The following is a 14,775-nucleotide window of genomic DNA, read 5'->3' as shown; positions in this document are numbered from 1 at the left end:
CAAAAACTGCCTATTTTGTGAATATCTAATTTCGTGGTTTTGTCAAAGTTTGCATACAATACTACAGAAAATTTGAATTTCAATGAACTTGTGGTTCACTTTTACTTGTATTGCAGATATGTGAAAAAAATTGTGGGTTAAATGACAAAAGCATCAAATTATCTCTCGAATTTCAAACAATATTAGATATGGACCTTCCTTGAAATTTCGAATGACGGCTTTTTTCAAGATGGCCGCCATAATATATTTGAATCAACATATATAACTTATATAAGGTCAAAATTTGCATTGTAAGAGTGCTGGCTGTTTCGAAAAGATAATGGCTATAAATCCATCTTGAAAATTCAATATGTCGGCTTTTTTCCGAAATGGCTGCCCCGAAATATCAAACTGAACTAATATCCATCAAACTAGTTTAAATTTGTCTTTTAGTAGTGCTGTGTGCTTCGAACAATATAAGCTATGGACCAAACTTGAAATTTCAATATGTGGCCTGTTCCAAGATGGCTGAGATAGGATATCAAAATCAACAAAATTCGTTTTATAAAATGTTTAGTTTTGAGGTAGATTATAATTATAATCCATAGAATTTTTTGACAATTTTCCAAAATGTAGTTCATATCATGCCTTTTTTTTAAGTATGGGTCACGGGGCTTATCTTCACGCTACAGGTTGCGCAAAATTGACGGATTTTGTATAGATAATGCATGGAAAACCCAATTTTCTGCCATAAAAGGAAAACTACACCATAGAAAAATATAAGAAGAAAGCTCTAATATTATGCTTTCAGATAAAAAAAAAAAAAAAAGAAAAAAAGAGGTCACGGGACTCTTTTACTCTCTTCGGTGTTGACATGAATATCAATTATATGGTCATTTTTTTTAATTTCCTGTTACAAAACTTTGAATTTTTCGAAAAAAAAATAAGGATTTTCTTATCCCAGCATTAGATCACCTAAGCCGTATTTGGCAAAACGTTTTAGATTTTTGGTCCTCAATGCTCTTCAACTTTATACTTGTTTGGCTTTTTACTATACAGTTTACGTGTTGCAAACGTTTATTTTCTGTTGATATTAGTTATTGTAGATTTATACATGTGCTTGTAAAAGGACGGAATATGTGGGGCAATCAGATTGACAAATAATAACTGAAACATTTAATAGTCTTTAATCTAGAAATGAATAAAAAGCAATTAACAAACATCAATCCAGCTTTGAAATAATATAATGTGATCATGTAATCCACACTTTGCTCGACATCAGAAAATGTCTAAGCAAAAACACAATATTTTAAAACTATGTGAATAGTTTGGGGGTGGGGGATTTTCGGCCCTTTACCAAGATTGCTCCTTAGATGACATATACCTTTTGGACATTTATCACAAAGGTAAAGGTATTTTGTAATGAGCTTATAATTTATAGTTGACATATTTAAAACAGATTCATAGTAGACTAAAATGTGCAAGGATAATAACGTTAAGTACGGTTCTATTAAAAATGTGGTGAAAATAGAGAGAAAGACAAATAGAGTTGTCCTTAAAATAAACATTATGAAAACTGCTGTGCAATTATATTGTTGTGTACTTAAAGGACTGAGAAGATACGTAGGGACTCAAAAGTCATTAGTAATACTAAGCGTGACAAGAACATGGATTACAACCGCATAAACGCTTAAAGCAGTCAAGAAATCATTACACACTAATCTTAAAATGGACCAAAACCAACCACACACAGTTCGTTTTTTTGTCACACTTTTGTTGTTTCGCTCAACAGAATATTTTAATTGACAACCTGATATGTTTAGTTTGCACAAAACTTTGTACGATTGATAAAATTTAATTGACTTATGCAGAGCATTGACTGTGTCTTTTATGCAGATTACAGTATCCATGCACTTATGTATTGTCTATTCTAACCCCAAAATTGGTATTTAATGTAAATTTCTCAGAATTTTTATTAGAATCTTTAACATATAATGTTTATGTACATATCCCACTTCGCTTACAAGCCGAATTGTGTGTGTTCAAAACAAACCAATTATTTTGTGCGTGTCCCAAAGCAGACCAATTATTTCATGTGTGTTCCAAAGGCAAGCATAAAATTTGGTATTGCATTTTCTTCTACACCTCTCCTCAGAATTTATTACAACTATCTTAGGGTCTGAACCATATAATGCTATAACTTTGGTCTAGGAATATACTTCCTAAATATTATATGGGGTATTTCTTCTTGAGTATTCTGACTACTGTTTTCTTTGAAATTTTTATTATATAAGTAGTCCTATTAGTTGCATATATATTGAAATAAGTAAAACATGTGGAAAAAAAGTATTATTGAAGTGAAAGTTGTGATTTGGCCAAAATGAAAGTAGGTAAGATAAAAACCTGCGCATCTGTAAAAATCTTAAGGCATAGCATGCCCTAGATAAATATATTTCAAATATGTTTTATGTTTTAGAAAAATTAAAACTTAACAGGATTTTGCAGTTCACTTTTTTTCATTCCTCCAGAAGGTGCCAAAATAAACTAAGTTGTGAAACAGGTTTGAGAACTTCCCCACAGCTAATAATTGAAGTGAGCTGTATTGATTGACATGGACAATAGATGGACAATAGATACCTGACAATAATTGGTGATTTAAACTGTGTACCTGAGTGGACCATATCAAAGAAAACTCAACTGTTTGTTGATTTTATCATCTTCTGCAGGGACGAAAAAAAGTGCACAGCAAAATCCAGTTAAGTTATGAATTTTCTAAATCATACAATGCATTTGAATTATATTTATATAGGGCATGCTATGCCTTAAAACTTTTCAAGATGCACAGATTTGTCTGTACTCAAGTAAATTTTGAAGTGAAAATACGGCCATTTTAGTCAAAGGGTCCACATGAACCTTAAAACTTTCCTAGATATATCAGTTTGTCTACTCATAGTAGATTTTGTGGTGTAAACACGGCCATATTTTTCAACTCCTTATGACTATACCGTCTTAAAACGTATAAAATGTTCTATTAATTTGATATATGTAGGCTGTAGGTTGATATAACAACTTTAAAATATTACAATACTAAAAGTTGAAATATTTGGGTCAAGTGAAATACCCTTCTAGTGAGTCATAATTAAAGAGAAGGTGTGTTCGAATGACAAATTATTTTCAAATTATTTACTAAGTACTTGACGACAAGCTTTTCTGGTGGATCTTTTAAATGCAAACTTCAAAGAAAAGTTTATTTATCTAGGGAAATTTTTATTTAATCTATTTAATTAGATTTTTTTTTAGTTTTTGAACTTTCGAAAATTTCCCCCTGGCAGCCGATCAGACAAAAGTTTTAAGTTGATTGTTGTGATTGTTACTTTGTCTTCATGTCCGTAATGTCGAAAACAGTGTTAACGTTGTTTCACGTATTTTTGACGTTATGTGATAGTGACGTATGAGGGAGAGAGATGTTGCCGGATGAACAAGATGGCCGAATGTTTGTACTGTCGGAGTGTATGATGTGTCTTTTGTATTTTATGTAACGTCTGTCTAATACATGTAGTGTGATTAAACCGTGACTGTTATATGAACGCTCGGAATTCTACGTTTACAACATTGATCAAATGCATAAACGTACATTAAATGATGCTCTATAGCTAGTAGAATTATTTGTCTTTTAAAATACAACTGGCATAAAAGGATCGAAATGATACAATATGGATAGATTTATCGGTTTCATAGAGCTAAATTGACAGAGAACGTCACCACTACAATGGCTTCTACTTTTACGGTTTAAAAAAAAAGGTGTGTTTAGGAAGATAATTTTACGAAGAAGAATCCTGACTGAGTTGTAATCATGTGTATGCAATATTTTGGCCAGTTTTTTTCAATTTTGTCTTGTATTCTTTTCATAACTTTATCTTAATTGCAGTTTTTTTTATAGACAATGTGGTCACGACTGTTATTCGGGATTTAATAAAATCACTTATCAAAGATTTATATAAGACCAGCATTTCTTTCACAGTAAAATGATATTTTAACACAAGGTTTTCTCCTATTTCGTTTCTACCAAATAAAATATGAATCTCTAATTGATGGCATTTTTGGATTCCAGGTTTGAATTAAAATCAACATTTTAAAAGTCAATAAATTTAATAAAGGCATTCCTGACGTTTATTCTGATATGCTTTCAGATCAAATCCTATATCTATACACATACATAGACAAAATATCAGAAAAGATCAATTGTGTCTGAACTTGATAACATCAATTCACAGCTCAAATGTATTCTAAATTTAGTTCTTCCAATTGCAGGAATCATCCCACAAAATCCAAAACAAAAATATCACTGTAAATCCTTGCAGGTTGTGTGTCAGACCTTTGTGAAGGTGTATGCTGTGATGAATGTAATATTTGGCATCACATATCATGTACATGATGTATTGAACTTTGTAGTCAGGACTATGAATTACTACATAGATCAAATGTGCAGTGGATGTGCTGCAAATGTGAATCCATAAATGTATACTTGTTTACCTACCACAGTTTTGAACTGTTCATAACTAACATGAGCTCACCACTCTCAAAAACCTATTTTTCAATACATAGAGATTTGATCAGTTTACAGCCCAGTGCATACTAGTAGCCTAAAATCCACTGAAAGGAGGCACAGTAGAAACAGCAAAAGGAGCAGTAACCTTATACAAAATTCAAATTCCACCAATGCAAATATATCTATTTCTTTGCGTTCCGTTATATCATTAAGGGGTTTTTCCCTTACTGTGTATATTTTCCCGGGTTAAGTGTTTGCACGGACGGTTTCGGTTGAGGGTATATAAGGAATGTGTGTGGGTCTGTTTGATTAATGCAACGTTTGTTACAAAGTTAGAAAGGACGTGTTATTATATATTCCAGATTGCGTTAGCCTTTTAGTTTAAAAGCGTTTGGTCATTGAAATGTCCGATTCAGGTGAAGAAATAACCGTTGATAATCACACAAATGTGCAGAAGCCAAAAGATACCAATGAGTTTAGTGCAGTAGACGCAGTAAGTTTGTTTAATACAAAGATTGACATTGCGTTAGACAAGCAACGTTCCTCTATAGTATCAGAACTACAAGAAAAGCTGCAGGTAAACACGGATATTAAAGGGGAAGGGATAAAAATCCAATTTTCGTTTAACCAAGAAAGACTTAGTAATCTTGACCGCTTTAAAAACTATTTGTCTAGGGGAAGTGTAGAAGAAGTTTTCGAATTAATTGATTCAGAAAAGAAGGCACTTACTCATCGTAATAAATTACTTAGGATAGCAGACCGACATGGTTGGGGGACGGTTAAAGAATATTCCGATAATGATCTTCCTGACAATAGCGAGGATGCCTCCAAGTTACGGGCAGCCATCTTCAGAGCCTCCAAAAAGAGGCAGACTCCCTATGCCAGAAATCAACCCACACAACCATCTTATCAGCGTACTAGACCAGGAGTTTTCGACGGCATGTCTAATAACCAGCTTTTTCTCGGCTCTCAAAACTACGGTCAGCGCCAAATCTTCAATCCAAGACCACAATTTCAAAACTACAGACAAAACTTCACTCCAGGAGCAACCTTACCTGCCACTACTGTAACCTGCCAGGGCATTTCGCCAAGTTCTGCCCCTACACAGCCCAATTACAACGTAGACAACCAGCGGTCGCTACAGTCACCAACCCAGAACCTTTCAACAAACAGCAGTAAAGTTGAGTATTCTAATTTTATACTTTTAGATGAACAATCTGAGTTTGACAATAATGTATGTTTTAAGTCAAAAACTGTTAAAAATAGTCAGACTTTATTTTAAACGTGATTGAGTATGGTTACAGGTTGGAATTTGTTTCTTTGCCGCAAAAAACATTTCTTAGAAATAATAAGTCAGCTTTCGATCATTCAGACTTTACAGAAAGCGCCATTAAGGAACTTCTGAAAAAAGATCTTGTCAGCGAGGTTTTCGTGCCTCCGTACTGTGTGAATCCCTTGTCGGTGTCTGTACAACAGAATAAAAAATCCAGACTTATTCTAGACCTAAGACATGTCAATGCTTGTATTGTAAATAGAAAGATTAAGTTTGAAGGTTCATTAGAGGGCCTTTTTTATGCTAAAAAGGGTAATTTCAAGCTAAAATTTGATTTAACTAGCGGATATCATCACATTAGTATCCACCCTGATTTTCATACTTAGTTAGGCTTTTCTTGGAAATTTAATGATAAGACACGATTTTTCGTAATTTCAGTTTTGCCTTTCGGTCTTTGCAGTGCTGCTCATATTTTTACTAAAACATTAAGGCCCTTAGTCTCCTTTTGGAGGTCTCAGGGTATTAAAATTATCATGTATTTTGACGACGGGTGGATTTGTGATGATTTTCAGATTTGTAATTCGGCTAGTTTTCATTTACAAAATGACCTTAAACACGCAGGTTTTCATGTGAATGAGGAGAAAAGTCAGTGGCACCGGGTTCAAAGTTTGGAGTGGTTGGGCTTTACCTGGAATCTTTTAGAGGGGGCCATTGATATACCTGTTCAAAAACTTGAAAATCTCCGCGTTAAGGTGCATAACCTTAGATTTAAGTATTTTGCTACGGCTAGGGAACTTGCATCTGTGGTCGGTTCCATTATTTCTATGAGATTTGCCTACGGACTTATTTGCCAGATATTTACTAGACAGTTGTCTATGCTTATCGCTAGTAAGGTTTTTTGGGACGCAAAAATTAGCCTTTCGGCTGAAGCTATAGATGAGCTTCATTTTTGGTCTCAAAATATTGATAGTTTATCACCTAGAGTTATTTCCCCTTGGTTCAGGTTACCAGAGCGGATTATTTACACAGATGCAAGTGACCACGCTGGAGCTGGTATTTTGCTAGACGAGTCTAGCGAAACTTTTCACTGTATGTGGGACGATTTTAATAAAGCATAAAGCTCAACATTTAGAGAGCTAAAAGCTGTAGAATTGTTATTAAAAACCATGAGTTCAAAACTCGAGAACAAATTTGTAAAACAATCAGAATGTAATTAGAATTGTTCAAGTGGGCAGTATGAAGTCACCGCTTCAGTGTCTGGCGTTCTCTATTTTTAACACCTGTCTTCTTTTTAATATTGATTTATCAGTTGCATGGGTGCCCAGACTTCAAAATTGTACAGCTGATTTTGTAAGCAAGTTTTTCGACTTCGACGATTGGGCATACATCAGCGTATATTCAGATATTTTGATAAATTATGGGGTCCCTTTACCTGCTATCTTTTTGCTAGTAGCAACAATTACAAAGTTGCAAAATATTATTCTTTATTCTGGACGCCAGGCACTAGTGGGGTTGACGCTTTCGCCCATAATTGGGCACTTGAGAACAGCTGGATAGTTCCACCTGTACATTTGATCAATAGGACAATTAGATATCTAATTTTCTGTAGAGCTAAAGGTGTACTCATTGTGCCTAAATGGATATCAGCCTCTTATTGGCCATCGATTGTTGATATGAATGGAAAATATTTGTCTTGTATTGTAGATTATGTAGAATACAAATATCATACGAACTTTTTTACACCAGGTTCAGATAAATCTAGCATTTTTGCTACTCAGACTTTTCAAAGTAGTGTTTTAGTTTTAGTGTTTTGACGCTAGTAGTATGTGAATATTTTTCATGTTAATCAAACGCACTTATTGTGGTTTCGAGTTATGTATATTAACAAGAGAGGACTGCATCCTATATTATTGCCAAAACTAACAACGCACGTATATTGACACGAAATATGAGATATTTGTGGAGATCCGTGCTCCCTATGTGAGAAGAATGCACTCTCTATTTTTGCTGAACACTATAATTGCACGTATATTGACACGAAACATGAAATATCTGCGGAGAACTGTGCTCCCTATGAGAAAAAACTGCACTCTCTATTTTTGCCAAACACTAGTAATGCATGTATTTAAATACGAGAGATGAAATATTTGTGGAGAACTGTGCTCCCTATAAGAGAGGACTGCACTCTCTATTTTGCCATACACTAGTAATGCATGTTTGTTGACACGATATATTTACTTTTTGTGGAGAACTGTGCTCCCTATATATATAAGAGAGGACTGCGCTCTCTATTGTTTTTTGTAATTAACGGATTGTTACAGGAGAACTTTACTCCTATTGAGCTTTGCACTTTTATATAGTTACAATTTATGCACAATTTCACATTTTTGTTTTGAGCTATCTTGTTTATACTTTGTTGTTCTTTTGTATAATTACGAATACATGTACATATTTATATCATATTCCCTTATGGTTAACTTTCATATGCCCGTATCATTTATTATGCTGATAATTTTTTACAGATTCTACACGCTTGGTTAGCCACTGGAAAGACCTGGAAAAATACAAGTTTCATCCTTATTTGTCTGGATCCGTACACGCTCTTCCTGCCATAGTTAAAAACGCTAGAGCTACCGCAACGAACAAAAAGTATGACTTATATTTTGAAAAATTCCGAAAATGGTGTATTCAGAACTATTTTTCTTATTTACCAGCATCGGTGTCTTCAGTTGCATTGTTTTTAGGAGGACTTATACAACAAAAAGTTTCCGTTTCAGTTTTGGAAGCCTATTTTTACTCTATTAACTGGCAGCATAAGATTTCCCTCAACATTAATCCTTGTTTAGATGATTTTCTCAAACTTATTCTGGAAGGCGGAAAACGGACGTTGGGCAAACCTTTGAACAAAAAGGAGCCTATTACCAAAGATATTTTGTTAAAATTAGTTCGACACTATACGGTAGAAAAGCATAATTTATTATTTTTGCGCACTTGTGTCTTGTGTCTTCTAGGGTTTTCTGGTTTTTTAAGATTTAGTGAACTAGCAAATATACGGATGTGTGATCTGGATTTTCAATCAAATTTTTTGGAGATTAAAATTCCAAAAAGTAAAACAGATTTATACAGGAGAGGTAATTCAGTTGTTATTGCGAAAACACGCAACGAGCTTTGTCCCGTTTTCTGGTTAAGAAAATATATTGCGTTAGCAGGTATTATAGAAAAATCCGACGAGTTTCTCTTTACTGCCATTAACTTTATGAAAATATCTGGCGAGTACAAAGCTACTAATAAGTCTAAGTCCCTTTCTTATACCAGATGTAGGGAGATTTTACGGTCAGCACTTAAAGACATAGGTTTGGATAGTTCTCTTTACGCCCTTCACAGTCTTAGAAGTGGCGGAGTTTCGGCAGCCGCTAATAACAAGGTTCCTGATCGCCTCCCCAAAGTTCATTGGCGTTGGGCTACGGACAGAGCTAAGGACGGCTATATCAAAGATAGCATTGAACAAAAGCTTTTGGTATCCTTAAATTTGGGTTTATAATTTTCCTCTTTTTCTTATAACCCCATTTGCTATGCGATCTTTGTAACGAACGCACAACCTTATTTCTTGTTTGTTGTTTATTTTAGTTAGATCAGAAAATATTTATTTTAGTACGAATGAAATGAGGTAGAAAATAAATCTATTTCTTTGCGTTCCGTTATATCATTAAGGGGTTTTTCCTTACTGTGTATATTTTCCCGGGTTAAGTGTTTGCACGGACGGTTTCGGTTGAGGGTATATAAGGAATGTGTGTGGGTCTGTTTGATTATTACAAAGTTAGAAAGGACGTGTTTCCCTCCCTCCCCCTCCATTTTGAAATAGCTTTGTACATTTGGTGCTTATGTAAGTATATAACATGGTGACATTTATACATATGTTTGATCTGTATTGTTTTTTTGTTTGACTCGTTGATTATATAAAAATTTATGCGATCTTTGTAACGAACGCACAACCTTATTTCTTGTTTGTTGTTTATTTTAGTTAATAGATCAGAAAATATTTATTTTAGTACGAATGAAATGAGGTAGAAAATAAACTTAAATTACCACCCATAGGAAACCTATCTATTATGACGGTAAACTGTCGCATAATCATGGACGAAAGAGCTGAAATATCAGCTTTCATACACTTCATCAAACCAGAAAGCCAATGGAGAAAGAGGCAATAATTCATCTGACCTCTTCCGAGATACACAAAGTTCTAATTTAAACTGAATTCATTAAACCCGTCACAGACTGCGAAATTAAATGGTCCAAAATCAAATTAAAATAACGCAAAGACTTTTTCATTGCATCATAGTACATGCCTCATAGAAATATGAAAGACATTACTGAGTGATTAAAAATCTAAAACGATCACTCGAAAAAACCTAAATATATTATTAACGCTGGATATCTTAATTGCCCAGACATTGACTGGATAAATATGGAAATAAAAACAGTTGCTCCAGATAAGGAAGTACAACAAGCACTTATGGACCTATCTTTTTCCCTTGTCCAAATCCATGACAAACGAACCGGAGAGGACAACGGGTTAGATCTGGTATTCATAAACAATCCATCCCTTATTAAATCAACTGGCAATGCACCAGTAATTTCAGACCACGACATCGCCATTGCAGACTCGTTAATAAAACCATACTACTGTAAGCAACGCTCACAAAAACGATACATCTTTGATAAAGCAAATTGTGATGAGATAAAACCTGACATAAACAAACGATATATGTAATCATATAAATGAAATGCCAATAAACAAAACAGGGCAAACTTTCACCCGTCGTGTTGCTTGTGAGATAACAAATCCGTTAAATAGTCTAATTCGGTAAATCACATTTATAAAAGGGAAGGGGATTGTAGTTACGACGTAAGGAACATATCCGATATCATTTGTGAAACGGTTATTCCACAACGAATTCGTGATGGCGTCCGTAAAATTAACGAAGAGATGATTTCAACTTTACCATTTGGAACTCTTGTGAGCAACAACCCTCTATGAAGAAAATCATGATAGGAAATACAAGCACGGGAATATCGTATCAATTGGGAGATATATACACCGTATGGAATGTTGCTACTAAGAAAAGGAAAATTCACAATTGGAAAGCTAAAATCATCTCTTTTGTCGTAAAGGTTTGTTTTCAATCGACCCTCATTGTCAATTTCTAGATGTAAGTCAAGATATGAGGCCGAATTTTGGTGAATCCGTTATATCCTGGGTTAAAACCTTCTATAACAATATAACAGCTGCGGTGACACAAAACTGTTGTCTGTCAGAATTCGTCACTATAGAGAGAGGCTGTAGACAGGGAGATCCTTTATCCCCTTATATTTTCTTGCTATGTGCAGAAATATTAGGCATTTTGGTAAGAAATAGTAGGGAGATAAAGGGTATTACTATAGATGATACAGAATTTGTACTTTCTCAATATGCGGATGATACATCATTGATATTAGATGGCTCGCCAGAATCGCTCGATGCATCTCTTCGTGGTCTCCAATTGTATGCTGAAATTTCGGGACTTAAGATTAATATAGAAAAAACAAGAGTTATTTGGATAGGTAGCAAAAAACATAGCCAGGATAAAATTTGTGTAAAGTGGGGATTGAAATGGGGCTCCAGTACATTTAAGCTACTTGGAATTACGTTTTCAGTCGACCTAGATAGAATAATTAATTTAAATTATAGGCCAGTTTAGATAATATAGACAACACTTTGAAAAAATGGTCAAAACAGTATCTCACCCCCTTTGGAAAGATTACCATTTTAAAAACTTTGGTCATAGCTAAATTAAATCATCTGTTTCTATCTATCCCTAGTCCAGATGAGAATATGTTATGTAATTTAACAAATAAAATGTATGCTTTTATCTGGGATAATAAACCAGATAAGGTCAAGCGAGATCTTTTATGTCAAGATTATTATAAGGGTGGTTCAAGAGTCTACTATAAAAACTGGGCAAAGGCGGGAATTTGGACAGTGCAAGATTTGTTAGATGACCAGGGCAAAGTTATGTCATTTCAAAATTTCCAACAATTATATCAATTTAGGCCAAATAGTTTACATTATTATGGAATAGCTCACTCGCTTAATGAGTGGTTAAACACGATTAATATTGAAGTAAAGGAGAAAAAAATTTATGCAATACTACCTTTTAACAAAAAAAGGTTCAAGAGAAATGTACAAAGTATTGAATGAAAAATATGTTACATTTGCTGCAAAGGAAAAATGGGAGAACCATCTTAATATGACTGGTATTAACTGGAAAAAAATACACACTTCGTGTACAAAATATAGTAAAAGCACTAAGCTTTGCTGGTTCCAATATAGAACTATCCATAGAATTTTGGGAACTAATTCACTACTTTACAAGATGAAAATAAATAGTAACAACATATGTACATTTTGTAAAGAAGGACCAGAGATCATAGGACATTTATTTTGGAGCTGTCCGATGGTTGCCAGTCTCCGGCATCCACTAAACATCTGAATTTTTGAAATGACAAATATTGAACTGCCTTTTAATATTATGATTATTTTATTTGGTATCTACGAAAATGTTAAATTGAGTTTTGTTAAAAATAAGATTATTCTACTTTCAAAATACTACATTTACCGAACAAAACTACAAGAAGTTTTGCCAAATTTAAATGCTTTAAAAAAACTATTTAAAGGAACACTTGAACTTAGAAAAATACATTTCATTTAAAAACCTCTCTGTAGAGGAATGTAACAAATACTGGAGTCCCTGGGCCCTATCAAAGAATAAATAATTAAATGTAAAAAAAAAATTTGATTGAAACACCACTTATGTATATTGCAAGAACACATACGATTTCAATGTTATAAGATATTTATTTATTTTCAACCTATTATTGCACCATCATATATATTCACTTGTTGTTTTATTATTTAATACTTCCTTTGTGTGAAAATGCCATTCTATACACCTTTGTTCATAAATGTTGTGCTAGTCTATTTGTTACAATAAAGAAAATTCGTTATAAAAAAAAAGATATGAGGCCGACTTTACTGTATCTGTAGTATCCTTTATCTCTAGTTCTCTAGTTCAATGGGATAGATGCGTTCGACATAGTCACCAAATTTTGAATTAGTTAGTGAAAGAACATCATCTTTATAGCGGAAAGTAGAGTTAAAGGATATTGCTAACTTCTTATCTTTCTTCCTAAGAAGTTCCTGTATGAAGTCAGCCTCATAATAATAAAGAAACAAGTCGGCAAGAAGAGGGCCACAATTCGTTCCCATTGGAATGCCGATAGTTTTTTTAAAAACACTGCCACCGAACGTAACAAATATATTGTCAATCAAGAAATCAAGCATCTTGATAATGTCAGTTTCAGAGAATTTATTGTTTGAATCCGAGTGATCCTTTACAAAGTAGGATTTATCCCTTCCTAAGACAAGATACTTGTATCTTCGTTGGCCATTATTTTTTTATGAAACAAAGCAATACCAACTCTTTCAATTTGTCTTTTAGTTTGGAATGTGGAATACTTGTATAAAGTGTAGAAAAGTCAAATGTTTTAATACTATTAATTACAAGATGAAAGAGAGTTAGACTGTATGTACTCTAAAAGATCTTTGGAAATTTTAAAGTATCCACATCTGATTCACGCCACCTCTAGAATAGGCAGTTTCACAATAACTTTGAAGCCCGTCTTTGATTGCTGATAAAATAGATGTTAATAATTTAGAAAGAGATTTCATGGAGCACTTTGAAGACCCAGCAATACACCGTTGTTTGGACACTTATGCAGTTTAGGTACCCAATACAGTGATGGAAGATCCAGCTCATCATCTTTGTTTGAAATTCCAAAGGAACATAGAACAGACCTATGATTATCCAGGATTTCCTCTTTAGTACACATGAAAAATTGCAACATATGTTTTCATATGTTTTTCATGTGTTTTTCATATGTTCAAAAACATATGTCAAACGTATGTTGAGAACCACTCATGAAAAACATATGTTTTTACTACATGAGAAACATATGTTTAACATATGATAAACACATGTTTTTAAAAAAATCATATGATAAACATATGTTAAACATATGTTTTTCATGCCATCAAATCATATGATTTCATATGAGGATCTCAACATATGTTTTTCATATGTTGGGTTTTTTTTCTAATTTGATACTCATAATGATATAAATATGAATTTCATGTGAGAGTAAATATGAAATTACATATCTATTCAATAGAAAGCATACTTTTAAAGTACAAGTTAAGTTTTAGACACTGTATATAGCATGCCATGTACTTGAACAACACATGGAAAATATGAGATATAATTTCTAAAGCACTGACAATCATTTTAACTGTCAGACATTATGGCGACCTTGAAATTTCTTGAAAGCTGACTTTCATTTGACTTTCTCATAGCCATGTCCAAGCAACTTTTGAGAAGCAAAATTTCTCACAAAATCATTATCAACAGAATTATAATCAAGCATGCAAGAAATACATCTAGCTGTCTACAGTACTACCTGTGACTTTATCTTATTAATGGTGGACATAAAAAATATGTTCACCATGGTGGCCCTATATGTTCATCATCATACCCCCTGTTGCTTTTTAAATACACAAGGTATTACTCAAAAACTAGTCAAGGATAAAGGGAAATCTTGAATGCATTGAAGTGTTAAAATTATATAACTTACAGGTCAGGTGTCTCAGGTAAAATATACATGTATGTGTTTGTCAAATTTAATAACTGTGATTATGACAAGAAATTCAAAAATAAAATGAAACAATAAAACTAGTTGAACAAACAGCTTAATTAAAAAATTAATTGTCGCCTGACTATAAGTTTTGATATTATACCTTTTAAATAATTTTTGATCAATTTAAGTTATTTTTTATATTAAGTCTATTTTTGGTAGTGAAGAATAAATGAATCTCATTTTC

At 33.3% G+C, this 14,775-nt stretch overlaps 1 protein-coding gene across 1 annotated transcript; it reads left to right on the top strand.

Annotated features, from left to right (window-relative positions):
* Positions 1-8,313: 8,313 nt before the first annotated feature.
* LOC143046430 (integrase/recombinase xerD homolog) lies at positions 8,314-9,733 on the top strand (the record flags this gene model as incomplete). The annotated part of the gene is made up of 1 exon (XM_076219593.1): positions 8,314-9,733. A coding segment is annotated over one exon (1,029 nt), but the record flags the coding sequence as incomplete, so codon positions are not given.
* Between the last annotated feature and the right edge of the window lie 5,042 nt (positions 9,734-14,775).

This window comes from Mytilus galloprovincialis, chromosome 9 (genome assembly GCF_965363235.1).
Source record: "Mytilus galloprovincialis chromosome 9, xbMytGall1.hap1.1, whole genome shotgun sequence".
Classification (NCBI taxonomy): domain Eukaryota; kingdom Metazoa; phylum Mollusca; class Bivalvia; order Mytilida; family Mytilidae; genus Mytilus; species Mytilus galloprovincialis.
The sequence above is the reverse complement of the archived record's forward strand: the minus strand, read 5'-3'. Positions and strand labels throughout refer to the sequence as shown.